Raw genomic sequence first — 27,252 nt, forward strand, 5'->3', positions numbered from 1 at the left:
GGAGAAGGCCTGCACACTGTATATGGGCTCCAAAAATGCTTAATTTATCTCTAAAAAAAGGCTATGTTTTGATCACACAGGATCTTGGTCAGGACTGTGTACAGTGTGAAGTTTCTTTTTGGAGCCTTCTCCCTCTCGCTCAGTCATACTGAGAACATTTATGTCTTCCGTTCTACACAGTGAACAGAGTTCATTCTGTCAAGGGCTGAAAAAATATAAAGACAGGATTTGAACAGACGTATTTTACATGACATATACAAGGTCTAAACTAAATCTGAGACAGTACAGCAATAACCATATTTGATTTGACGTGGAATGGCTCAGCTGTGAACTTGGTGAAGACAGTTTGTTGGTTTGGGTTTCCTGGAAAACCTGCGAATGGCGCTCGGGGGAAGTGAATAAACAGTGTCCCCCGTGTTGGCCTTCCATGTGCCCTTGAGCAAGGCACTTAACCTCTCATGAGGTTAGCGCAGAGCCTCTCAGACCTCCCCCAGAGTCTCCTGGGACCTGCAAGACATACTGTATCCTCCCATCTCTCCCTGCTCTGCACACTTGAACTCCTATATGGGATTAAGGAGCTTGATTGACAGAACACACAAGATTTAGCCTATTAAATACATGACACTCCTTCAGTGTTTTCTGAGAGAAGGGCTATTATGGGGTACGGGGGCCATAGAGTAAGACTAAGAGCTTGCCAGGTGACTATGTGGGACACTGGTAGGGTGGAGCACACTAAACACATTTGTATATGTGCATGAGTGTGCAGGGCATGGCTGAGTCAACCTGCCATAGGTAAATAAATTGGCTTTTCATTCTGGTTCAAGATACAACATGTGCACAAGGAAAGGTGAGAAGTAGAGAGATGGCTAGCCTGTCTTTTCTGGCAAACATATGTAATAAGGCAAACTTTACTTTGGGTCAGTGTGTGCAAATAAATGTGTGTGTCTGTATCTATGGGGACGTTTGTTATTATTTCTCATGGAGCCACACCCCTAACATATTTTTGTTCCCATTTATGCACAGTTCATAATCTGCCTTGTATCATAAACACCGTCTTTTTGATCCCTGTGGTCACGGAATTCAAGTCATCAAAGAAAGCATCTCAGTGAAAATCATTGGGCTGGCCATTTGGGAACGATCAAACATTTCAAGTAATTTGAGGAACTGTAGTCAACATGATAAAATACTTGAGATTCCACACAAAGTCGAACAGTCTAAGGACACGTTTCCTTTGGCATGGCTCCAAGAAGAATGGCCAGAAGGAAGGGCTGGAACAAACATGTGCTTTTTAGACACAGGTAGGCCTGCTTCTGTCCTCGCATACACTCAGGATTATCCGCTGGGGTTTGTGAGATCAATCCATATTTTGCTTTTACAACACCAAATGAATAATAAATGATATCTCAGTGTTTCTTTCTTTAATGATTCGAGGATCCTTGCCAAATGCGTCAGTGAGACGGTGAAAGAATAGACCATTTTCTATGGCACTGTCCAGAGAAGGGAAGGACATCTGTTAAGTCCTAAAAATGTAAACAGCCAATGGGGTCTGGGAAGAGGCTTGGGAGAGAGAAATGAGTGTATGACTTTGTAGAGGAAATGGTTAGTGGTTGAGTGTCCATTCCCACATCCAGGATTGTCTTGGCTATAAAAGGCAGTGATCTTCGTCTGTGTCTTCCCAGGGATCAATAGATGTCTTATCCAGAAGAAAGTCATTATGGTGGTAATGGTGGTGGGCACGCTGTGGAGCAGCAGCTGATGACAGGAACATGTCAGACACAGATGCCTGGCAGAGACATGGAGCTGTGTGTGTAAGTGTGTGTGTAAGTAATATTTTGTGGACCACTCACCCGAGTCTCCCCAGGGTGTTGTCATGTTTGGTTCTAAATCTGGAGGGCCCTCTGTTTCCTCTGAAGTGGCTGCCACTCAAAGGTCAGAGGGTGTCTTAAAGTGGCCTTGGGAACCCAAACAAAGGAAACAAGGAAGGACTTAATTCAAGTATTGAGAAATAGCAACAGATTATATATGAATAGCCTCTGTTGGGAAGTAATAGACAAACTGAGCCTGTGAGTTTGTTATGAACACTGTAAAAACAGCTGAGACACAGTTTGTGTTTTACAATTCCCACTGCTTTGTTTGTAACACATGGACACATCATCAAGCTCCAAAGTGTTTTCCGTTGAAAAGTCCAAGAATTGTGCACCGTAGCATTTTGGTGGCAACTACATATGAACAGCATACCGGACAGGGCCCTCATCACTGATGAAGCCTGTGAGAGGACTGGCAGTGGGTTTTAAATTGGGATCTGCCTTGGTGTAAAAATAGGTGAAGTGCATGCTGAAAAACACCATTGGCTTTACCCACAGCACGTCAAGATAAGGTGGGAAAAACAGGCTCTCTTTTAGCATGGACATGGGCAGAGCTTGCCAAAGCAAACACTGGATGCTTTTACCTTAATAACCCAGCTTTATAAATATAACCACTATCCTGGTGCCAAAATCAGACAAGAGACAGTTGTGTCTGGTATCTGGATTGAGAGATGACCTCTTTCATAGGCCCTCTACTCTGAACTAAACTGAGGACTTCAGAACTACAACTGAGAAGTAAAGCAGCAGTCTTCGCTGTATTGTGTTGTCTTTGTACATTTATGTACACCCAGGCTCACTGTCTATGTGAGATTGTGGTTATGGTTAATCACATACTGATGACATTTTCCTGTTCTGAGGTGTCTGTGTGGCGGTGCACACATATACACATGCACACACACACAGGCACCCACATACTATCGGTATTAGAACGGCGAATTACAAATTCAGTAGGATTAAAAGAAAGCCAAAATAAATATTCATCATCATCATCATCATGGCTGCATTTCCAGTATTGGCGATAAGTAGTCGTTTGTCCACTAGATGGCGCATCGTTGCAGTGAGACGTAATTTTGTTGGAAGTTAAAAGTGGGTTGGAAAAACAATGGACGCTTCCTACAAGGACTGTAGTTTACCGCAAATAACATCTAATAAGGATAGGAAGATGTTCACATGAAATGTAATTACCATTTCTTCTTGAAGCCGAAATAAATCTGAGGATGTTTATCGGACATGTTTGGTTTTTACTGCAGGTATGTTAATTTTATATCAATAAGGACCTAGGTAATGCTACCGATAGCGTTGGTTGAGTGATGGAGGCTAATTTGATTGATTGCATTTGTAGAAAACTATAAATGCGGTTATACCAAGCAAATTGATAGCAGCACTGTAATTGTATCTTTCGACTGTCATTTGTTGGACGTGCTACAAAATCATTCTGTGCAATGGAAGATTTACCAACGTTACACCGGTCTGATACAGTTTTGCCTATACATGCGTGAGACTGAGACACCTGTTTATTTTGTTTTAAGTGCGTGCAGGGTATGAGAGGGGAATCGATGTGCTTTGATTCCAGCTTGGTAGTTGTAGTCTGTGAAATTAAAAAGCACGTGTGTGTGAAGTATCCAAACAATGACACCTTAATTTCATTATGGCTGCTTTAGCAACACACCTTAAGCTACTGTGTAGTGGGTCCCATTTAGAAGTGGCTACATCATTCGCGCTTTCCTTGACTCATGGAGCTGCGTGAATTTTATTACAACTTTTCACCACGATATGGCAGTTTAAGTCCGCTTGATACTGTAAGGCGTAAGCCATTGGTTTCCAAAGGAGATTTTATTTGTGTCGCCAGCATAGCACCTATTGACAATTTATAGGTTGTAATAAATAGGCCTACCTTATAAGCCTGTAGCTTAGGGAAGCTAACAGCTTTCTATTAGGATCTAGTTTGTTAGTTACAGTTTTGTCATAACTCCCTGATGCATTTTTGCATTTAGAATAGCCAGAGCGTGGATATCTCAATCGGAAAATTAAACAATATCGGGTGCCTATGGACTAGGCTGGGTGAACCCAGCCTGATCTGCCCGCTATTTATTTTTTGATTTCTTAAAAGATTGAGCTTGGTCTGGTGAAAGCCAGACTAGCCATGGAGGTCAGTTACACAATGCAAGGGAACATGAATCAGCCTATATTTGCACGAACAATAACGGACAACAGCTCTTCAACTTTGGCCCGTTAAAATGTGTATGAACAGTCTAGCGACGCATTTTATCAAGGCCCATTTGGACATGTCAGTTATTTGGACCACTGGTTAGATGTAAAACAGCATTTCGTTTCAGACTACTGTTACTTAATTTGTGCATTAACAATAACGTTTCAGACTACTGTTACTTAATTTGTGCATTGACAATAAAGTATTACATGAACTAAAGATGACTAAAATCTTATGTAGAAGAAGAAACATTCAAAAAAATCCATCCAAAAAAAATGACCTGTTTTTGATAGCTGTTGAAAACGGCATGGAACTGACAGAGATGTTTTTGTTAATAAATAAATAAATAAATAAATAACATTATGCTGATACCTTTTGCTTTTCCCAAATACAATGTAGCCTACAGGTGTAAGTGACCTTTCATCAATCCAGTTGCAATGGATGAACTGTGATGAACTGCCCTACTTGTGATTGTTTAGAGATTTTAAAGGTTTTATAACAATGCTACATCTTCTTTGGCTATTCTACAATCTATTCACCTTTTCAGCTAGCCTGGGTGTTCCCATGCTGCCTTGCGCGCGATTTGATTCACGCTGCTAAGGCAGCCTGGAGACCATGGAGCAAATGCACAGACGCATTTGATAGACATCCGTGGCACCCAATAAACGGATCTGGGCATTTTTTTCAAATACGAGAAAATTAACGTTTGGTTCCCAGACCACGTCTCATTGAGAAGCGGTGGCGCTAGCCAGGCTACTTTTCAGCACCAGTAGGCTACTTTCTGTGCAGCCGCACACACACACTCAGGCATGCCAAACAAGCATACACAAAAGTTTCAAGAGTGGGGGATGGAGTAAAATATGGAGACAAATTGAAGTGTGATTTATTTTCGCGGAACGGATGTACAGGACTGAGCGGCGGTCATATTTTGTACCGCTATGCGGTACATCTAGTTAATCTCATAGCTGAAGAAATTTGGTAAAATCAATATATAAACCTCGGCTAATAGTTGGGGTAATTATGGTAGTCAAATGTGTGACACATGGCACAGTGTCTCAAAGAAGTATTTAGGATTGATTGGCCCATTGCATTGCATCACAAACTATATTATTATGATATGGCTATTCATATCATTTCCCTTAAACGTCTGTATATAAATTCATACTGTATAATCACAACAAATATTAAGAACATACTAAGGCTAACTGCTTAGAGTCCACATCAACGGGGCCTAAGCATTTGTTAGCAAAGCCTATATATATATACTAAGTATTTCTGATATGTTGCTGATTGGATCATAAACGGCCACAGCAACGAAGAGGAATGACTGATTCTTTTCTATTATTGTGTTACATGTTACAAATGTAAATAACTTTGAGCTGCATTCTATGTATGAAAGGTGCTATACAAATAAAGCTTATTATTATTATTCTTATTATTGTTATTATTATTATTATTCTATAATATGACTCTTTAGAGTCTAATACAGAGACATACAATGATTCCACAAAAGCACTGATTCATTTGAAGGGAATCCACCCCTGGCAGCTCCTCATTAATTACACCTCACTCTTCATGCCTCATGGTCCATTTACTGCATGGGTGGTACAGCTGCGCTACTGTGCTGTGTGTCTGTAAGCTGGAGTGGATAAGTGTTTACTTAGGCTGCCGCGGCTTCTCAGACCTCCACACATGTGACCCAGACTCAGACTGATCTGGTGGAGTCAACAGCCTCGAAAGATGAACAAGCAAACAAACAAACTGTAGGAGAACACAAGCATCATTCACGAAGAGGGAGAAAACAAGAAGTGCCAGTGTAAAGCCAACAGACAACAAATGACAAACAAAAAATGACAACATAATTAGTCAAGGCATGATTTCTGGGCAACAGCACACTGTGTAGACAAAAGCTGTAAGCCAAAGTGCTTTGCACAAAAGTACAAAATAATACAAAAATGAGGAACTGTAACTGAACTCTAACACGCTACTGCTTTTGTTACTCATCCCTCCACATTCCCTGAACAAAATACTTTATTTCTTCATTTTCTAGATTTCAATATAAGTTGCTGTCTTTGCACACAATACTGAGTAGATAAAACATGACCTTGTTTTCATGCTACACCCATCAATTCCTACAAGTCGGGCAAAGAAGACCTTGTTCTGACAGGTAGGGTACTGGTAGTTCTACTCAAATAGAAAATCATTTACAGGAAGCTGTACACGTCTCAGCCTAACATAATAATGTGAAAATCAATTCAACACAGGCCTTACTTGCAAAAAAGTAAGAAGTCTTGGACCTGTGTTCACAGTGTTGGAGGAACTGAAAAGGAGATTAAAGGGTGATTATAGTGTTTGGTTTTGCACCCACATGACAATGGATGAAGCAATATATACAGTTGTTGACTCTGTTGACAGTCATGCCCAAGATTACAAGATGACGGAGGTTACCACATGGTTTTCTTTGGCTGACAGGGTTTACACAAGGTATGCCAAGAAACATATTGTTAAATGGCGCCACCTTTTGAACAAAAGTAGTTACTGCTAAAAAAAAACAAAAAAACAACAAGAACATGAGGCCTAATATTTAAAGACTACAAGCATGGACGGATTATGAACTTTCGGGCCCCTGGGCCCAGATGTACTAAGGGCCCCCCACTATTTGTCGTATATGTGGGAGGGGGGGTTTGGGGGTCCTCCCCCAGAATTTTTTTTAACTTGTTTGATGTGATTTCCTGTATTCTGGTGCATTTTGGGGATGGCCAATACTAAATACAATCAGATTCATAGCCTACATCCTGATTTGTTGATATTGAGGCAATGATTCCATGCAAAGGCTTGGGCTTCAGGGCCCCCTGACCACTTGGGCCCCTGGGCCCAGTAGGCCCGTGCAGTAATCCATCCCTGACTACAAGTACAGTAGTGGCTGCTTACAAGCAGTTATTTGTTTGTAGACATGTGATACATGTGGGTATAGATGGATGCAAAGAAAGAATAAAATCAAAATAAGAAATACATAAAATGGAAACTACATGCTATTTAGCAACATGCCAAAACACAATCATAGAAGCAAATTAGCCTGGCTAACGTTAGACCTCATCTCATTGAATAAAATCATAAATTAATAAAATCAAAAGTGAATAAAATCGCGCGAGTAAGGTAGCATGGGAAAACCCAGGCTAGAAGCAAATAATGTATGTAATATTTGGATCCAAAGAGTGAGAAGTGAGCATATTTTTAATTCATGTATTGTCTTGTGTTTTATACTCATTGCACTCAACGCTCAGTGCTCTGCATCCTCCCGCTGGGTTACATCTTTGACCTTGTCTCCTGGAGGTGGCCTATGTGAGCTGTACTGCAGCGATCAAGCGGCCAGGCAGGCAGATGGATCAACAGATTGGGTGTTGCTGCCCATGACAGATTGCCAAATCGAGGTGGAGTGTGTGTGTGTGTGTGTGTGGTCCCTCTTTGGATTTTCAACCTGGATGAACAGATTGAGCCATGCTGCACCGGTGGCACCTGTTCAGAGACCTTAACGCCCCTCTTATGGCTGTCAATCAAGGCAAGGTGTTAACCGCTACAAACAATTCACCTAGGCCTATTACTGTGATGCTGCGTGGAAAAAACAGAGGCTTGAGTATTTCGCCACCTAGGAAGAGGAGAGGCTCTTTCGAACTCTCCCATATCAGCTGTGCAAACAAGCACACAACAAATACCATGCCCACTGCCATCTTATTCTTCCAAAAACTCAAAACCTGCCATGCTGCTGAATATCCATTGTGTTTGCTTTTATAGTGAAACTTGCCTGTAGATCTGTTGCAAATTGTGGTTTGAATCAGTGGTTTGAATCTTCCTTCCTCATAGGCCTAGTGAGTGTATTGTCATGAGTGTGACCAGGTCATTAAGATCAACGCTTACACTGTAATTAATGGCCATAAGCTCTAAAGCTGATTAAGTACCATGTAATGGGACATCTCACTTCAAATCATGTCTGCGAGGCTTGATACTGCTCTAAAGCCAGAGGATAGCATATGGACGCCTGGTGTCTCAGGCTGTCCACCTCTCCTATCTCAACAGTCAAACAGCAGCAGGGGAGGAGACTTGTTGGTGTGTCCAGGTGGCGGGTTCTGGCATAATCTCACATTAAAACGGCATTCTAGTGATTTCTGCGGAGCCAGTGTGATCGTTTTCAGGCTACCTGTCAAGTCTCACAACACCTCGGCCCCGAAGCAAGAGAAAGAGAAAATCTCTGACGGAGCACGGTGCAGAGCGTTTGAAGAGTGTTTTTGCCGTTGAAGAGTGTTTTTGGCGTCTCTGACAGGGGGGTTGGATGAGCCAGAGATGTCGGCCGTGGTGCAGCAGACGCCCAAGTTGCGGGTCAGCGAGGTCTGGGCACTCTACGGAGGGGAGCTGGAGTACTGCCTGGGTGGCGAGGACGGAGAGGAGCAGGAAGCAGAGGTGAGGGGATGTGGCCGGCCTGGCCACAGAGTACTAGCAGTCACAGGAAGTGGCCCGGTTTCGGTAGAATTCAGTAACTTTTTAGAGCGGTTGCAAAAATTTAAATACAACATAAAAAATGTAGTGTGAGTTGTGTAAGTGAGTTGCACCATGATTCATGGACTAACTCATGAGATGACTTAATAGAGGTGCTGTTATCCTTGTTGTCAATATATTGACAATAAGAATATATTAAGACAGTAAAGTAAAGTAAAGATGTCACTATTATGCCCTCCATCTTCCAATTCCCGTGCACAAATTAATTGTGTCTATGACACAGTTGTGTTTTCCAGGGCAACAAATATTTGACACTTAACCTTTAAATTGAGAATGTCATGCTTCTGCAGGGTCATGACTGACTTCCTGCGGTTTGTTATGACCTCTGTGTCTCCCTTCACTCCCTCAGTACTTTGATCGGCATTCTGAGTGCAGTGATGGGCAAGCCTCTGTCGGTGAGCACCACACTCCATCTGCCCCATGTGAGTATGAGCTGGTCAGTCGGCACGCACAGGGTCTGGCCTGCCTCTCCAACCAAGACTACTACTCTCAGCTGGAGGCCCTGAAGAGAATGCACCTGCAGAACATAGCCGAACTGGAGGTCCTGTACCTGAATGAGCTGACGGCCAGCAAGGGCAAAGCGTCTCAGGGGACACAGGTGGACGATAAGGATGAGATGGACAGGTATGTGAATTAAGAAAGTGAACACTGCAGTGTTCGTACTGAATTGTCGATTCATCATTATCACTTCTTGGGATGAATGATTGATTCATTACCTCTGTAGAAATAATAAATAAGTGGTATTTGATCACCATTATCCTGCTATGAGGTTGTGAATATATTTGTATTGTTATCTTTTCAATAGTCAATAGTAGTACAGCATCAGCTGTACTACTTACATTGCAAGTGACCACAGGCTGCCTTCTCCCCCTGATGTCTCCTTGCCTGTGCCTGTTGAGGTGTCCACTACCATGGCAACCCTGACAGAGACAACAAAGAGGCAGACATTTTGCCCTTCAACAGCCCCCTCCCCCTGGACAATTGCGCTACCCTATCCCATCTATATATACACTATTGATATTTATAAAATGTACATACTGTAATAACTCTTATACATAGCAATATTGTACTGCTCTTTAAACTGTTCATCCTGCATATACACTTATTTGTACTACTCTTATAATGTTACTCTTACTACGCTGCACATATCTGTACATGTTGTTCATACATTGTTCATACTACATTTCCATATCTATTCTGGTCTTATAAGGCCACTGCTAATACATTGCACATATTTATATTTAATTCATATTACTGTAAACCATACCACCTTCTTAACTGTATACTACTGTCTACACTGCACTATATGTCTTACGCTAACAGTCTTATACTGTTTATACTGCCCCACCTGTCTATACTATGTATATCACATTGCACTTTTCTGCTTTTTTGCACTTCTGGTTAGACGCAAACTGCCTTTCGCTGTCTCTGTATTTGTATACTGCACAATGACAATAAAGTTGAATCTAATCTAATCTAATCTAATCTAAAGACGGAAAGTCTGCCTGATTATCTCTGATTATCTCTACAGTGCTCAGGAAGAGAATGAGTCTTTGCCAGCTGGGCGAGAGACCAGCACGATCTCCAAACAGGACTTAAAGCTTGAGCAGAAGTCGGTCAGTGAGACAGACACACCTGGGAGCCAGGGGATGGAGGGAGAGCAGAAGAAGAGGGAGGAGGAGGAGAAGGAGGAGAGAGCCAGCAGACAGAGCAGTGCAGATGCCACCAATGAGGCTCAGAGTTTAAAGCCTCCGGTGCAACTGGAGCCCTCGGTCGTCTCTAAGGCAACTCGTGCTGCCTCAAAGGACCGTTCAAGGGCTCCCAGCAGACGATCCTCGTGGACGGAGCGTTCCGGAAGGCGTGCCAGCAGGCCAGTGACGGTACCCAAACCGTTCCAGATGATGCTCCGCGAGGCTGACAAGAAGCGGCGCAATGTGAAGACACGCTCGGAGGTGGTGCTGGAGAACGCGCTGCTGCGCCGCGAGCTGGAGGAGATGCGCGAGTGCCAGCGGCAGTTCCGCGCCACGCCCGCCCGGCGTTTCGCAGTGTCAACGAGGGCCAAGAGGGGGGCTTAGGCCTAACGACCTCTGGACCCGGCTGCCTCGAAGCTGGCGGCAGCAGCAGCGCCAGTGGCAGGAGCCGCAACACCTCGCCGCAGCCCTTCAGCTTCATCGAGCGCGAGCGCAAGAAGAGGGAGCGCAAGCTGGAGGAGGCGCTCCGCAGCGGCGCGGGCTCCCGCGAGGAGCGCTGGGTCTTCAAGGCGCGGCCCCTGCCCCGCATCTACCGGGCCTGCTCCGAGGACTACCAGCTGCTCGGGGCAGTGGAGATGCACAGCAGAGACCAGGAGCAGCAGCAGCAGCACCGTGGGCCTCCGGCCAGCAGAGGGCTCCAAAAGCATGCAGGGAGAGTGCTGGAGAGGGAGAAAGGGGACATGGAAGTGGATGTGGACACGGAGACATCTGAGGAGAAACCAGAGGGCCGAGAAGACGGAGCGGAGTCCATGGACGGAACGGAGAGGCCGATACTAGACAACGCCAACTGGACGCTGAGAAGGAAGCCGTCGCTGGTGGGTAAGGGACTGCAGCTGGAGGGGGAGACCAGCAGGGGAGTGCGGAGGGGCAGGGAGAGGGAGTGGTCCTACATCCAGCCCATCCAGCGCACCTGCATCAGCCTGAACCTGGCCTCCTCCTTCTCCGTCAGCCATGAGCGGATGCTGGCTGGCAAGAGCCACTACATCAGTGTGTGAGAGCCAGCCGGGACTTGGTCATGGCAGCACACAGGAGCACAGGCTATGCACTGAACACACTGGCCAAAGCAGAATAGGAAGGCTGACATTTGAGCCAACAGGCTGATGTTACACTATGACAAAGGTTAGGGAGGATTATGCAAAGTACATATATGTGTAAAGTAGAAACTTTAAAAAGTTTATAATTTTCAGTTTTAGTGTTTTTTATGTGCAAAATAAAGCAATTATCTTGATTTACAATATACAATGTGTTGATTAGGAATTTTGTAAACTAACTCAAAGTAGCTTTTTACAAATAAAGTTTTTGTGTGCCACTCAGAACTCTCTCAGTTGCTGATATTTTACACAGCACTCAAACACGCAGACAAGAAAACAGACACTCCCAAATGAAATAAGAATAAAGACACCAGGTTCTGTTTGTAGTCCTGCCCAGACATCAAAGGGCCAGTGGTGTACTGAGTCATTTCATTTTTTCCCCTTCACGTCATTCTTTCCTTCCACCTTCGTCAACCCTTTCCTGTTCTCGTCAGGTCATCTCATCCACTCTCATGCCACACTTTCTGAGCGTCCGTCTGACGTAGGGCACAGCCTCCTGGGTGAACCACTCCCGCTTGTACAACACCAGCATCACGTCAAGCAGCAGGCTGTGCTCCCTCTTCCTGCTCAGGAAAACAAAAAAAATGAATGAAGAAATAAACAACAAACAAGCAACAACAAACAGTGTGTATATGATGCTTGTAAATGGTGAAAAATAGGTAAATTAATCAATAAGCCAACATTATGCTAAATGGGGCAGCCGTGGCCTACTGGTTAGCACTTCGGACCTGTAACCGGAGGGTTGCCGGTTCGAACCCCGACCAGTAGGCACGGCTTAAGTGCCCTTGAGCAGGCAGCTCACTGCGCCGGGATTAGTGTGTGCTTCACCTCACTGTGTGTACACTGTGTGCTGTGTGTGTTTCACTAATTCACGGATTGGGATAAATGCAGAGACCAAATTTCCCTCACGGGATCAAAAGAGTATACTATACTTATACTTACTTATAAATGCTAATATATGAATGGCAACAGTAGTGTGACTCACAGCTGCTTGAATATGTCTTTGGTCTTGCGTAGGCTGGGCTCCTGTTCGCTTCGGTTTTCTGGGTCTTCTGGTGGTTTCTCTGGGAACGTTGGTACAGGTCCTTCCTGGAACTCACTGCAGCTGGTGTAGCAGCATTTGCTGTCTGTGCAACACAAAAAAAGAGCATGTCAAAAAAAATTACATTACGATTGTGATCTATGCTTATACTTTATTTTATTTATAAAAAATATAGTTCATGGTTTTCAGTACAATACTACCTCAACCAATCTTAGTCAATACTTGATAATAAAAATCTGGAAAGTGTTGCTGTTCATCAAATTTACTATAAGCTATAGTTTTGTGTGTGTGTGTATGTGTGTGTGTGTGTGTGTGTGCGCATGCATGTGTGTGTGTATGTGTGTGTGTGTTACTCCTGCCTGTGTTTATTCCCCCTGAGCACTGTTGGGACACATGGTGAGACACCACCAGCATTTCCGTGTTGGTAGTGACTGTGTGGACACGGGAGGACCCTAGGTTTCCGAGGAGACCGTGGTTCACTTCTCTCTTCAAAGTCTCCACTCTCTCACTGAGAAGTGCATTGTCAGATTTCACCTGTAGGGGGAAGCAAGTGCATATTCTCTCACAGTTGGTCTACTCACTGTATTCTGTAAAATTTGTTCTGATTCTTATGCTATAGCAGTGTTTTTCAACCACTGTGCCGGGGCACACTAGTGTACCATGAGAGATCATCAGGTGTGCCGTAGAAAATTACCCAAATGTCACTCACTGGTCCAGAAAAGCAACTGTTGCATCAAAGAATTTATAACCACATGCTCTCATTGATTGTATGATTGCACTATTTGTGGTATGCAGGCATTGTACAACGGGGGCCCCATATCCAGTATTCACAGAATCATCACATATCCAGTTCATAACAACAATTAAATTAGATATAGTCACCTACAAATGAAACAGAGGGCTTTTTTTTTATTGAGCAGGTCTTGCATAGAAGCCATAATAAGGCCATATCTGTGTATTATTTGAAATTTTAGGCTATGGTATGTTTATTTTTTCTTCACACAGGATGTTAGTGTGCCGTGGGACATTTTAAGTGTCAAAAGTGTGCTGTGGCACAAAAAAGATTGAAAAACACTGTGCTATAGGATGTCAATGCATACGAATACAGATTCTGGCTTTTAAGATTAAGAATATTTGTGATGATTCTGAGAAAGGTATTCATCTCCATATTATGCATGCAGCTTACCCTCTCATAACATTCTCTTACTTCATCAAGATGGCACATCAAATCCTCCTATTAAACAAAACACAAGACAAACTTTGACAGAGTCACATGCCTGAGCAATGCAAACAGTAGAAAAGAAAAACATGTCTGATGAGAGAATGAAAGACAGATGGGGCACCTTATCTTTCTGAAGCTGAGCCACACTAAGAGCTACATTCCCTTTGAATCTCTCGTGCTCCACACTGGCACTCTGCAGCTCCGATAGCAGCCTCTCCTTAAAGGTGAAGAGAGATGGGAACCCTCTCAGATAACACAATCAGCACACTTTTATTTGCTTAAACTTTTTAACTCTCTCTTCGGCCAGCACCTCTTCTCACAGACTCTCAAAGAGAAGCATCTCTGCCGTCGCCAACAACAACAAAAACCAGAAAAGCCAAACAACAGCACGGAATGTTTCTGGCTCAGCTGACCGCCATGCTGTCTGCACAGCCTCTTCTCTCCCTGTGTTGTGTGGCAGACTGGAGGCTTAATCTTGTTGCAGTGATTAAGGAGCTTCCTGTGCTCCGGGAGCTTACCGTCTGCTCGCGCAGGCTGTCCTGCTGCAGGCTGGCCTGGTCAAGCTGCAATCGGAGCTCCTGGGCCTCTTCGGCGCGCAGCAGTTCGGTCAGGGCCTTCTCCCTCTCCACGCTCTGGTCCAGCTCCTTGTACGACACCACCAGCTCCTGCTGCAAGGCCAGCTGTAATGAGAGAAAGAGAAAGGCAGACAGCAGGTACAGATGAAAACAGCTTTTTTGCTAACTTTTTTGCTAACTCTGGCACATTTACTTTTTGACTGTAAACAAAAAATGTCAATTGATGTGCACTGTCCCTTTTAAATAAACAAATAAATAAATAAATAGGTAGCCAGGGATATGGGGTTGGGGAAAGAATGGACAGAGAACATATGAAAGTGCGGACAAAGGGAGGAAAGTGACAACACAGAGGTGAAAAAATAAATAAGGATATTTATAGCCCTGAGCAAGGATGAAATTAAGGATGAACAGTTAAGTGATGATAGTACTTTTCTGATGACCTCTGTTTACTCACAATCTGTCCTTTGAGCTGGAAGTTCTCGTTCTCCAGGTGAAGAAGCTGGTCTGTGTTGATCATGGAGCTTACAGCCTCTACCTGAGTCTCCGTGTCTTCTCTCAGAGACTCTCTATCGTGTGGGGTTTCAGCAGAGCCAGGGGTTTTCTCCTACCCAAACACAAGAGGGATATGCACACTCAAGACACAGATCTGTAGTTTGGTTTGTCTGTTGAAATCAGAACTATTTCTCAACTAATTCAAATGTTACTGCTTAGCACAGAAAGAGATGGCACAACACCAACATTACAAAAAGTCAGTTCTATTAGCCTGGCACAAATACCTCTGCATTGGCGGGTATATCAGTGGTGATACATCTAGAAATCTCCATAGCCTCCTCCTCTTTCCTCTGCTTGTGTTCTGCCACCTCCTCCTCCTCCTCCTCCTCCTCTTCTCTCTGCTTGTGTTCTGCCACCTCCTCCTCCTCCTCTTCGCTCTGCTTGTGTTCTGCCACCTCCTCCTCCTCTTCTCTCTGCTTGTGTTCTGCCACCTCCTTCTCCTCCTCCTCTTCTCTCTGCTTGTGTTCTGCCACCTCCTCCTCTTCCTCCTCCTCCTTCTTTCTCTGCTTGTGTTCTGCCATCTCCTTTTCCTTGTTCTTCTCCTCCTCCACATTCTGTCTCTCTTCTCCTCTCGCCAGAAGCCTGGCCTCCAGCTCTGCCACTCTCTGGTGGAGGGAGTCTCGGTCTCTGCGCGCCTGGACGATGAACTTGTCGTACTCCTCCCGGATCTTCCGTTCCCTCTTGCAGTTGGGGCACTCGGCGAGTGACCCCTGAACGTCAAGGAGGGACGCAGAAGAGCATGGGAGAACACGGGAGGAGGTGGCCGACAGTCTCTCCACTGAGCGCCGTGGGGCAGGGTACACCACCCTCTCCACCCTCCCCACGCTTCCCCCTCCTCCTGCTCCGTCCTGGGGCAGAGAGAATGGATCGGACAGGCTGCTGGAGTAGGAGCGTGGGTGAGAGGAGAGCACGCGGGACACCCTGCTCTCTGCCCTTCCTCCTCCTCCTCCTCCTCCTCCTCCACCTCCTCCTCCTCCTCCAGCTGCTGTCGATCGCTCCTCTCGTGGGCAGTTTCCCCTTCCAGCAGGATATCCAAAATGGCTGCCACCGCAGGCACCCTCAAACTGGCCCTGTTTCTCCAAATGGGGCAGGAACGCTTTGAGTTCGGGTTCATCTGGTTGTCTGTGGCAGGGCCGGAATGGCGGAGAGGAAGGGCCAAATGGGATGGGAGGCAGGCAGGTCTGAGCTGTAAGCTGAACAGAGACACAATCAAATATAATATGGTGCAGGATTCATAATCAAATACCACCACACATTACTCTCACTATCATTCTCTGCATACTGTATGTACACAGTGCACAATTGTGACTCATTCAGTTGACTCTTCCTTATCAAGGAATAGACACAATGCTCACTAATGGAAATTGTAAAGGATTGCCATAATGAATAACATCATCTGATGTAAGGGACAAGAGAAGAAAGACAATCATTTATTCAGTGTTGTTTTATATAATGAGCCAGAGCTGTGCCTCTTGCTCTTCTGGTACACCAGTTCCGTGGCAGTTTTAAGGCCTCTCTGTGTCTCTCCTCTCTCCTATGTTTTATGGGCCTCTGTGCTGTCGCTGCAGGCTCAAATAAAAAGCCCGTAGCTTTGGGGAATGGCCACGGGAGACTGAAACATTCCCATAAAAAAATCCAGCTGAAAGATCTGGTGGGTTGGTCAGCCCGGGGGGGGGTCTCCACATTAAGCTTTATGAGTCCTCTCCATGCCTGTGTGAGAGGGAACACTTGAGAAGACAGACTCTGCAGGGGTTCTGGCTGATCATGCTGTCTGTGCAGGCTTTGCGGTATGCATCCTTTTGTCCCTGCTTAAGAGTGTGTGTGTGTGTGTGTGTGTGTGTGTGTGTGTGTGTGTGTGTGTGTGTGTGTGTCTGCTCAAAGTGGACACACTCCTCCCTGCCATCATGCTTGGCTCCTGTGAGACAGGGAGCCACCTCTCACACACACACACACACACACACACACACAAACACACACACACATTTCCCCAGTGACATGGTCCTATTGCTGCAGGCCTGCATAAACAGCAGGCTGTACTCATGTCCCACTGAATGCAAGCTCATAAAAAAGTAGAAGTAGAAGAAAACTTTAATACTTTGGCGAAATCGAAAAATTTATTTAGTTCTTAGGAGGAAATGTGACACCTATGCACAACACAGAGCAGGTGTATGTTTTTAGGCATGCACTTGGAGATTAACTATTATACCCCTTGCAGTACATACTGTTACATAAATCCTGTATGTTCTAGATCAGTGTTTCTTAACTGTTCTAGATGATGCATAAATAGGGCCCTAATTCAAGCTCTTTGTCTGTCATTCAAATTAGGGCCCGTAAGTTTCCCTCTTCTCTGACCTGTGTGTCTGTTTCAGAGAGCCCTTGAGGGTGTGTGTTGTGTACCTGTGTGTCTGTTTCAGAGAGCCCTTGAGGGTGTGTGTTGTGTACCTGTGAGGGGACGCACTGTAGCAGTGAGCGGTGGACGCGTCTCCCGGGGATGGCCATCGCCCGAGATGCAAACTGCAGGCTGCTTAGGGTCTCAGTGACGGAGGACAGGTGGGGAGACACCGTCACAATCAGAGACATCCGGCAATTTCCTCCCAGGCTACATACAACACACAGAGGGAGTCAAATGAGTCAAATGGTTATCATAACGGTTAAGGACCATGTTATCATGTTATTCAAATACTGTAAATAAAGTAAATAAAGACGATGGTGGTGTAAAGTGTACATTTGCCGTGCCTTGAAAGAAGCAGAACTGATTATCTATTGAAGTCTTAGTGGGAAGTGTGTGCGTTTGTTTCTTACCAGTCTCTCAGAACCCTGGTGAGCTTTGACTCTCTGTATGGAATGTGATGACAACCAGCCGCACTGAGTGCAAAGATGACCTGTAATGAGACGGCAAAATACAGTAATTTCCTGTGTATTAGCCACATTGTGTATAAGCCACAGGAAAGTGTTTTATCAAAAAAAAAAAAAAAAAATATTAATACCATATTAACTGCCCCCGTGTTTTAAACTCATAGCTGAAGAAATTTAGCAAAATCAATGTACCAGTATAAGCCGCGGCTAATATTTAGGAAATTACTATAAGTAAGCAATGTCACCATCGTGCCTGCTGAAACACATCACAAGAACAGTGTGGAGGCAGAAAGTAACGTAACCATTAGGTCGCTCTTCTGTATACGAACACAACATCTGAATTAAGGATCATATTCTACATGTCAAGCATTAGAGTCAAAATGTTCCTTGCAGTTCAATACAAATGTCAAAACCTTGTTATATCAACAAAGTCCATATGGGCCTCTTCGCCTGCCTTCATTGATGGGAATCCACAATCCAGTATATATGTAGCCACGTTACTTTAAAAAGGAAGAGGGAGGAGGGGGTCAACCAAAATTCCTTTCCCCTTCTCTGTGTAAGCCACCTTCATTCAAGTGGGGTACAGTCATTGTGTTCTGCCCTGCTCATTACACTCAAAGACACATTCCACAGAGGAAAGTATGGGCCTCCTCTTATCTGTGGTTGCCACAGAGACGGCATTTTCACTTTGTTGGACTTGACACGTCCCTCTCCAAAGGGGAGATGTTTAACCCTTTACATAATTTCCTGAGTGGGCAGCAAGGGGGGAGGTTGGTTGGGGGGTGGGCGGGTAGCTGAAGAGTGAAGATCTAAATTGACAGATGCAAGATGACAGCATGAAGCGTGACCTGCAAGGGGGGGGATGACTCGAAGCCAAAAGCTGCATGTGATTATCCTCTCCACCGTGCGCGGGCTGAAGTGTACGCACAGCTTTTTAGTGAACGTGCCATAACCTCCGATTAGCAAATAGCGCAGGGAGGGTGGATGTTTCAATCAAAACAAAGGGGAGGTTTTGCGAAAACACGAGAGAAATGTGACTCACATTTCCAAATATTGTGAGGGACCGCTTGAGAGTTTTGGCCTCCTGTGGGTTTTCCGGAACTGTTTGGAAACACCTCTTGACTTCCAGGGCAGCATTGCCGCGACCACGAGCCTTTGGGAGCCGGCACAAGAGCATCACACAGACACACACACACATATGTCACAGGGCCAAGAGGAACAGTACATTCCTGTCCATTAGTATGACGTCACCATGCTATGCATTAAGACCTGTTATCGCTCAGCCTATGTCAAACAGAAAAGCAACGTCAGGGGCCATCACAAAGACATTGTGTTATCACTCATGGAATTATCCTGGCTCGGTGCAGTGTCTGGAAGTACTTAATCATCTGAGCGTGCATGCGTGAAATGTGCGTATTGTTTGTGTGTGTTTGAGAGAGAGAGAGAGAGACAGAGAGAGAGATTGTGTGTTTAGGCATGTGCCTATGAATGAGTGCGCTGGTGTGACTCTGTGTGAGTGTGTGTTTGTATACGCAGAAGGATTGGGAAATGGCCATGGGACTTACTTTCCCCGAGCTGGCAAGATCCACCTAGGAAAGCAAGAAGTGATACAGAGAGAGAGAGAGAGAGAGATAACAAATATTTGATGCTTGAGGACAGCTTGGTCTGTAAAGTGAATTTAAACACACAAACACCCATCCCACACGTGGTGTCTTGCGACATCACACCAGGGTGTCCACAAGTATGCAACACTTCCAATCATTCACCAAGAGACTCATTAGACACTTACCAGAGTGAGCTTGCTGGCTGTCTGGCCTCCCCCCTGCGCTGAAACATACACATAAGGACACAGAGATTCGTCTGTGTCAATTTGGCTAATACAATCCAGCCCTGCCACGTCATGGCATATTTGCACAAAAAAAGTATGAAAACAACCCGAAAGTAGAGCCTAATGGAATTTAGGTATGCACATACATACATATCAGCTCCAAGACATGATGTTGAAACACATGTGTACACATAGACACATACACATACACACATACACACACACACACACACACACACACATACACACGCACACAGAGGCTCCCACACAAGGGAAATTAAATTCCACTAAATGCACGTGAGGCTTGTTTTTTTTTATTCTGGTTATATTGACAGAGGAGAATTCCAGTAATGAGGTTATGAGGGAGAGCTGTAGTGAATGTTATCATCACATTGGTTTCACCTCAGCTTCTCTGCTGATGACAGCTGTTTAAGTGGAGATGGATAAAGCGCTCAGGGCTTCTAGTTTCTATTTTCTAGTTTCTATTTTCTATTTCCAAAAAGTAAAACTTATATCTGAAAATGTTGATTACCAAGGCTTGCCTTTGTGTTGATGACCATGATATTGAATATGGAATGACTTCTGGTGGCAAACTCCCCCTTTGAGATGCCTAGAACACAAAGCACATAAAAGTAGAGAGGAACACATATCTGATGTGTTGGGGAAATGTCTATGCCTGCATTGGGAACATTCACTTATTCCCTACATAGTGCATTATATAGTAACTACTATATGATGTGGCGATGGTGATAGTGTGGTGGTTAGGACAGTGAAACCAGAACTGAAACCTGTCCGTTCGATTCCCAGCTGCCACAGTTGTACCCCTGAGCAAGGCAATTGGATACAAGTTGCTTCAGGGAGACTGTCCCTTTAACTCTAGATACAAGCATCAGCTAAATGCATAAATAGTGTTAAATACTAGTATACTGTGAAGTGCACTATGTAGTGTGAATGAGTGAACACAGGCTATTTCTATGGGAGAGGACAACATTTGAAGCCAAACATATTTGTGGCAACTCCACTAGGGAACAGCACACAGTCAGCTTACGCAACAGCATGGCCACAATTAACAACATAAGCCACAGCATAAAGAAAACTCAAACATTTAATGTTGTGCGTCAGTCTGCTGTAACTACATAGAAACTAAAAGCATTTCCCTGAAAGCGTTGACAAGACTCAAATTGTCAAATGACAAGAGATGATCAATTTGAACATTCTGTCCACAGTTTACATGCTGGCTGCTCAAAAAGGCCTTGAGAGATGCAGGTCTTGAGTCCTCCCACATCCATGAGTGAACCTGACATATTTTATGTATGTATGGCCCATGCCCCCACCTCCCACCCCATCCCACCTACCTGCTTGTCTGTTTGCGGCCCCGCGTCGATATGCCTGGAGCAGGGCCTGTGGAGAGTCCACCTCCACCTCCTTCAGACCCTCCAGCACCACCGCGTCCTCCCCCTCATGGATGCGGCTCACCTCTGAGGGCTGGCTGTCCTGTAGGAGAGAGATGGTAGCATAGACTGTATATAGACCCTTTCAACAATAAAAACAAAAACAATGCTTGAACGTTCTATTTGGGTCCCAATCTACTTCCTCTGCATTAAGATAACATATGGAATGTTAAAAAGGAAGTCTTGTGGGGCCAACTATGATGCTGATAATGGAAGGGTCTACAGTGCATACGGAAAAGTATTCACAGCGCTTCACTTTTTCCACATTTTGATATGTTTCAGACTCATCTTAAAATGAAATAATAAAATAAAAATAAAAGACCATTTACATAAGTATTCAGACCCTTTGTTATGACGCTTGTAATTGTGCTCTGGTGCATCCTACTTCTATCATAAATGGTCTTTGAGATGCTTCTACAACTTGATTGGAGTCCACCTGTGCCTAAATTAATTCACTTGACATTATTAGGAAAGGCACACATCTCTTTATATAAGGTCTCACAGTTGATGTGGTGGTTGATGTGGCCATCATTCTCAAATGAAAAAGTTTGGAACAATCAACAGTCTTCCTAGATCTGGATCTCAACCAAACTGAGTAATCCTAGACTAAGGGCCTTGGTCAGACAAGTAACCAAGGACCCAATGGTCACTATAAATGAGATCCAGAGTTCCTTTAAGAGGATGAGAGAAGCGTAAAGAAGGACAAACATCAGTGCAGCACTCCACCAATCAGGCCTTTATGGTAGAGTGGACAAATGGAAGCCATTTTTTGCCAGGAGTTTCCCAAAAAGCACCTGAACGACTCTCAGACCACGAGAAGTAAAATCATCTGGTCTGATGAAATGAAGACTGAACTATTTGGCCACAACTCCCAACGGTGTGTGCGGAAGAAACCAAGCACTGAGCTGCACTGATGTTTGTCCTTCTTTACATATGCACTGTAGAACTATATAGTCTACGGGTGGTAGAGTCCAGCATCCAGCAGTCCTTACGAGTATGCTGCAGGTTTGTTTGTTGCATCACTGTGGTCAGTATTTATATACATTCGCATTCCATATCTCTCAATTTTTTCCAGGTGTTTGTTATGAATGTACATTTTCATTTCCCAGAGAAGAGGAAAAGTGTGCAAAAGCAACACAAGGTCCACTCCAAAACAATCAAATAACATGCATGTAGTGCATAGGATTATGGATACATTAGGCTTTCATAATTAAATCCTTGTTGTAAATCATGCTGACAAAATCTGAATGCTTCTGATTGATGATAGACTTGAGTAACTGCTGGCATGCAAGCAACAATAGATGGAATGGAAATGGATTTCCAAAGACACACACACAACCACAGACACACACAAAACAACTTACCAACAGATCAAAGATCTTGTCATTGGAAATGTGATAGAAGGACACTGTGACACTGCAGGTGGAAGCCTCGGGTGCTGAGTACAACCATTAAGGGAAGACAAATCTTTCACTAGACCTTTGGAGCCCTTAAAGGGCCATGTGCAAAAATGTATTTTCTGCGTGAACACAAGAAAGTTTTGCATGTGCACCAGAAAGTTTCTAGTGAGCACGAGAAACTATCTGGTGTGCCCTATATTAAAAATTATGTTTTAGAAAATAAGTTTGAAAATATGACCTTATTGGGAAATGCACTTATTACATTATCGGGAAGTTATTACATTATCAGGTTTTATTACATTTTCAATGGATTCAAGTGCACATTTTTATTACATTATCGGGGTTACTACATTATCTGGGATTTATTACATTATCAGGTTCTACAAGCCTGCCAATTTAGGGGCCTCAAACTACAAAAGGAAAAGGATACAGTTGAAAATGTCCTCAGACATGCGGCTGAGGATGCCTCGCTGCTTGCCTGTCAAGCTCCCGCCAAGCATGGTGTAAGTCTTTCCACTGCAGGGGGAACCGTAGGCGATGACACAGCAATTGTAGCCTTGCATGAGGCCCCCCACCAGAGGCTGAAGAGACGCACTTCACGTTAAACCTGAGTCATGCGTCTTCCCGATCTCACAAATAACTCACCCGCAGGTTTATCACGCTGCGATTCAGTGACATTTTTCTCCCGTGACTTCCAGCCCGGTAAGTCTATCTTGTGCTGTTTTACTGGCAAAGTCAGGTATGACTGCACAAATGTACATTTTTGAAATCAATCCGAGTTTCCTCAACGTGTGGTGTAGTCCGACATCATTTAAGCTTACCTTTGCTGTGGATTCGTAAATATCATTTTGGTTAGCGCTCTCGTTCCACACTGCATCAAAGACTAGAGAATGGGGCTGGTGGCCCTGAAATGTATTAAAAACATAATAAAGAAAAGGACATTTTAGACCAGGACTCCTGTCTTCAATGTTATTGTCCTACACCAGACAAACCATCATGCCATATCTGCATAACGAGGAAGCTATTTGAGGTCACTGCTCTATTAAAAATTGCTGTTTTGATTTGGACAGTTGGACTACACAAACACTTACCCGGCCAGTGTCAACAACAATCCTGTTCGGTTCAACCACTTTGATAGAATATCTTGCCTCCTCTGAACGAGAGATCATTGTGAAAAAATGGTTATTCGGGATTATTTTCATTGCTCTGGGAAGATATGCCTTGAGTTAAAACTGCAACGTAGCTTAGGCTATTCCAGTTTCCATGTTATAATATGTTTATGGTTGTCATTTAGAGCAGACTCAACTTCTTACAGCCTCATATTCTACGTTCTTCAGTCAATAATTCCCTTCAAATTGTAATGTGCCTGACACACCAGTACAGTTGTGCAGACTTTCCCCAGCAGTCTAATGAAATAAGATCAGTGCAAGAAGGGATATATGAGGAAATGTGGGTGACCTGTTTGGGGGTCCCACTGTCGCTGGGGGCACAAGCGAATGGCCACTTGAACGTTTCTCCCTGCACCCTGCTCTTCGTTACTGTCCTTTTGTCTGCCAATAAAAGATGAAATGCTTCAGTGACTGACTGAAGTTACAATGTGCATCAAACAGTGCTAGGTCATACAATAAAAATACGCTAATTTTTAAGTCTGTAATTTAAAATAATGAAATTAGGGTTTGAATAAAAGACATACCCTCTGTCCATGACAGGTTCTCAGATTTTCTGTTTTCATCACAACACAAACACGTAATAAACTGCACACACAACTATCAGAAGCTCGTTAAAATTGGCAACGCAACACATTTTGGGAATATGAGTTATTTCATAACCGTGGGACTAGGCTACTCACCTGGTGGATGTCCATCAATATTTGTTACAGTCACAAAATCATAAGACATTACTCCATCAATCATAGATACCTGCCGACTTTCTCCAACTTGGGAAGACTAGGGAAACCGTGTGAATGAACTCTATGCCTTCAGGAAAGTACGAACAAGCGCTTTGGAGAAAAAGCGCACTGTTTAGCAGAAAAACGACTGGATGTTCCAACCGTATAGACCAATGTGAAAGTCGACCACCACAACTGTAAGCATCCTGCGAAAGTCATTGGAACAAGTGAATAAGCCCTCGATCCGCACCTTGACGCAAGTTGGCTACAACCAAAAAGACGACTCGCCCACTCCCATTCATCCCGAAATGTTCTCGTGAATGCGCACAGGCTCAACTGTTTTTGATCCAATGCGACTTGGAGTTAAACCCTTTCCCTTAGTTACCCTGATATAAGGCAAGAATTAAGTTAGAAATGCAGGACAATGTTGCGACGACAGGGATGCGTTTTGGTCACCAAGCGCTGCCGTAGTAAAATTAATTACGCTTTTCTTTCAGCAAAACCTGTAATAATGTAGGCTATACATTAAAAAAGGTAATATTTCGGTTCCTCCGGAAACTTCTCTCACGGGTTTAAAGCAATTCAAAACACAATAATTTAGAGTCGAATCAGCTGTGAAAACGTCACATCCATGGCTACCTTGACATGTGTCTGAAACTGTATTTATGACCAGTTGCCTGAGAGGTAGCCAGGAACGCTGAGCGCGCACAGACTCAGCTGCTCCTTCGCCCTCACGCTGCTCCCCTGTCCTGTTCTCATTGTTCGCTTTTGCAAAGTGAGAATAAACTGTCCGACAGAGGCCCCTTATTTTTTCCACATTTTTTCACTTTTTCTTGAATATACTACCCTCTCCAAATTTCAGGAGACCATATTTCGTATAAAAAGACCCATTTACGTTTTGGCGTTTAAGTGCAGGGCACATTTCACTGTATGTTACACCAGGACAGAGGACATATTTCAGTGGCATAGAGGTTCCTATCCAATATAACAAACTGCTGCACATTTCAGATAGGAATGTGTCATGTAGATTAGATAAGATCAGATTCAACTTTATTGTCATTGTGCAGAGTGCAAGTACAAAGAACGAAATGCAGTTTGCATCTATCCAGAAGTGCAAAAAAGCAGAAAAGTCAGTGTTTCCCATACATTGACTTATTTGTGGCAGCCCACCACAATATCAACATTGACCACCACACAATGATTTTCCAGGTTGTATTAAATTGTGCTTAAATCTGGTTAGCATCATAACCACACTGTGCTAATTGTTAAAAACTGTTGAAAAAAAAAAAGTTCATTTATCAAACCAACCACCACAAATTGAATTTAATTCTGTGGGTAACAATGAATGTGATATGTGATATACAAAGTAAACACCGGAGGTGCATACACAGGACAATATATATAGTGCCGTGTAGACAGTAGGTCTAATAGTAGGTCTATAAATTAAATCTAAATATGTGCAATACTATTAGCAGTAACCGTATAAGAGCAGAATAAATATGGCTATGTAGTATGAACAATGTTTGAACAACAATTACAGATATGTGCACTGTAGTAGCAGTAACATTATAAGAGTAGTAAGAATAATATAGATATATGCAGTATATTGATATAATATTTTATAAGAAAAACATAATAAATATGGATATTTAGTATGAACTGTATAGACAGATTGTAATAGTAAGAATGTATGTGCAGGTGTATTTCACAGTCCTATCAAAGTCAGCCACATCATCTATGGCAGGACCAAACATTAGGTATGATCAAATAAATGATAGATGTAATACTTTAAGACCACATTTGCTACTTTTGTATTTCATAACACCAAATCTTGGGATGTTCTTGTGACATGGTGCAGAGTTTGGTCAGCTCCTATTCAGCACTAAGACAACAGACATTTAGAGTCCCTGACACTGATGGAAGAGGCATGAGCAAAGAACTGCTGTGAAGGGCCCTGTAATGAGAGACTTAGGGAAAGTTATGGCCCAGTGAGATGGCCAGCCGCTACAAGCTGACACAGCTGTGCTTGCCCTAGCTGTGCCTGCCCTAACAAATAGCCAGAGCCATCTCAGCCTGCTGAGACTACTACAGTGTTGCTTGCTTGAAGAGAGGTTAAAATCAGACTGAGGTTGTACTGAGACATTTGAATGCTTAAAGATCATGTACCAGGCAGGATTTGACATTATGACTATACATAATTAATTCCATGATCATTAGTACAGTGACTACTGCCCAACCCCCTTGTAGTGTCAGTCAGACAGAGTCCGTAAGACACTGTCATCAATTTGAACTGTTGGAAACGTCAATCATGAAACAGGTGAAATACTATAAAAGTAACCTTCAGTGAACCAAGGAAACAAGATTGTAGACGTTTAGGTCACTGTAATAAATTAACTTCACACACCTGTCATGCAAAGATTTCTTTCAAATATGAAACGGAGTTCTACCTTAGATTAGGACTGCAATGAGACACAGAAAGTCACATTTGGTAAATAGTCCTTCATAGAGCCGGTTGGTGCTTAGTTGTGCTAAGTTGCTCCTCTCCAAGTTACTCTCCACTGGCTGCCTATAGTGGCCAGAATTAAACTGAAATCTCTCACTTTGGCCTATAGGACACTTACTTGTACATCCCCAACCGCCCACTGTGGTCTTCTGATGAGCGTCTGTTGTGTCGACCAGTCATAAACGCTAGGTCAAATTCAAGACTCTTCTCCTCAGTGGTTCCTTGTTGGTGGAATGAGCTGCCCAGTACTCTCAGTTCCTGTGATAGTTTTGGGTCTTTCAAGCGAGGTCTAAACGCATATCTATTCACCATGCACTTAGTTAATTAAGTATTTCTTATGAGTTATGGTTTGTATATTATAGTATTTGTTTTGCCAAATATTGATTGAATTGACATTATTGTTTATTATTGCTATTCTCCTTAATGTAGTCTTACCAACATTTTAAATTGTTCAGTGTTAAATTTAAC

At 43.7% G+C, this 27,252-nt stretch overlaps 2 protein-coding genes across 2 annotated transcripts; one reads left to right on the forward strand and one right to left on the reverse strand.

Moving 5' to 3' along the window:
* The first annotated feature begins 996 nt into the window (after positions 1–996).
* LOC125311946 (protein FAM161A-like) lies at positions 997–11,371 on the forward strand. Its single transcript, XM_048270357.1, has 7 exons — positions 997–1,298; positions 1,680–1,808; positions 7,359–7,505; positions 8,393–8,529; positions 8,975–9,249; positions 10,157–10,672; positions 10,744–11,371. The coding sequence occupies exons 4-7, from the start codon at positions 8,413–8,415 to the stop codon at positions 11,369–11,371; spliced, it is 1,536 nt and encodes a 511-aa protein (XP_048126314.1). The 5' UTR covers positions 997–1,298; positions 1,680–1,808; positions 7,359–7,505; positions 8,393–8,412.
* A 185-nt stretch (positions 11,372–11,556) lies between these two features.
* On the reverse strand, positions 11,557–25,010 carry si:ch211-63b16.4 (kinesin-like protein KIF3C). Its single transcript, XM_048270359.1, has 22 exons — positions 24,087–25,010; positions 23,852–23,943; positions 23,485–23,546; positions 23,215–23,298; positions 22,824–22,974; positions 22,358–22,431; positions 20,898–21,036; positions 20,075–20,152; positions 19,504–19,541; positions 19,280–19,303; positions 18,757–18,867; positions 17,661–17,740; positions 17,301–17,457; positions 15,215–16,051; positions 15,083–15,184; positions 14,761–14,910; positions 14,250–14,411; positions 13,853–13,948; positions 13,696–13,743; positions 12,869–13,043; positions 12,453–12,594; positions 11,557–12,030 (listed from the first exon to the last, which is right to left on the reverse strand). The coding sequence occupies exons 1-22, from the start codon at positions 24,095–24,097 to the stop codon at positions 11,898–11,900; spliced, it is 2,946 nt and encodes a 981-aa protein (XP_048126316.1). The 5' UTR covers positions 24,098–25,010; the 3' UTR covers positions 11,557–11,897.
* Positions 25,011–27,252: the final 2,242 nt, after the last annotated feature.

The sequence above is a fragment of the Alosa alosa genome, chromosome 18, assembly GCF_017589495.1.
Source record: "Alosa alosa isolate M-15738 ecotype Scorff River chromosome 18, AALO_Geno_1.1, whole genome shotgun sequence".
Lineage (NCBI taxonomy): Eukaryota > Metazoa > Chordata > Actinopteri > Clupeiformes > Clupeidae > Alosa > Alosa alosa.

Excerpts from the sequence above, each read along its gene's own strand:
- LOC125311946 (XM_048270357.1), top strand. The coding sequence starts at position 8,413 with ATGTCGGCCGTGGTGCAGCAGACGCCCAAGTTGCGGGTCAGCGAGGTC. Across the intron at positions 8,530-8,974 it reads GAGAGGAGCAGGAAGCAGAG|TACTTTGATCGGCATTCTGA; the intron begins GTGAGGGGATGT and ends TCACTCCCTCAG. Across the intron at positions 9,250-10,156 it reads GATAAGGATGAGATGGACAG|TGCTCAGGAAGAGAATGAGT; the intron begins GTATGTGAATTA and ends TTATCTCTACAG.
- si:ch211-63b16.4 (XM_048270359.1), bottom strand. Across the intron at positions 21,037-22,357 it reads ACAAGATCTTTGATCTGTTG|GACAGCCAGCCCTCAGAGGT; the intron begins GTAAGTTGTTTT and ends TCTCTCCTACAG. Across the intron at positions 13,744-13,852 it reads CTCAGCTTCAGAAAGATAAG|GAGGATTTGATGTGCCATCT; the intron begins GTGCCCCATCTG and ends TTTGTTTAATAG.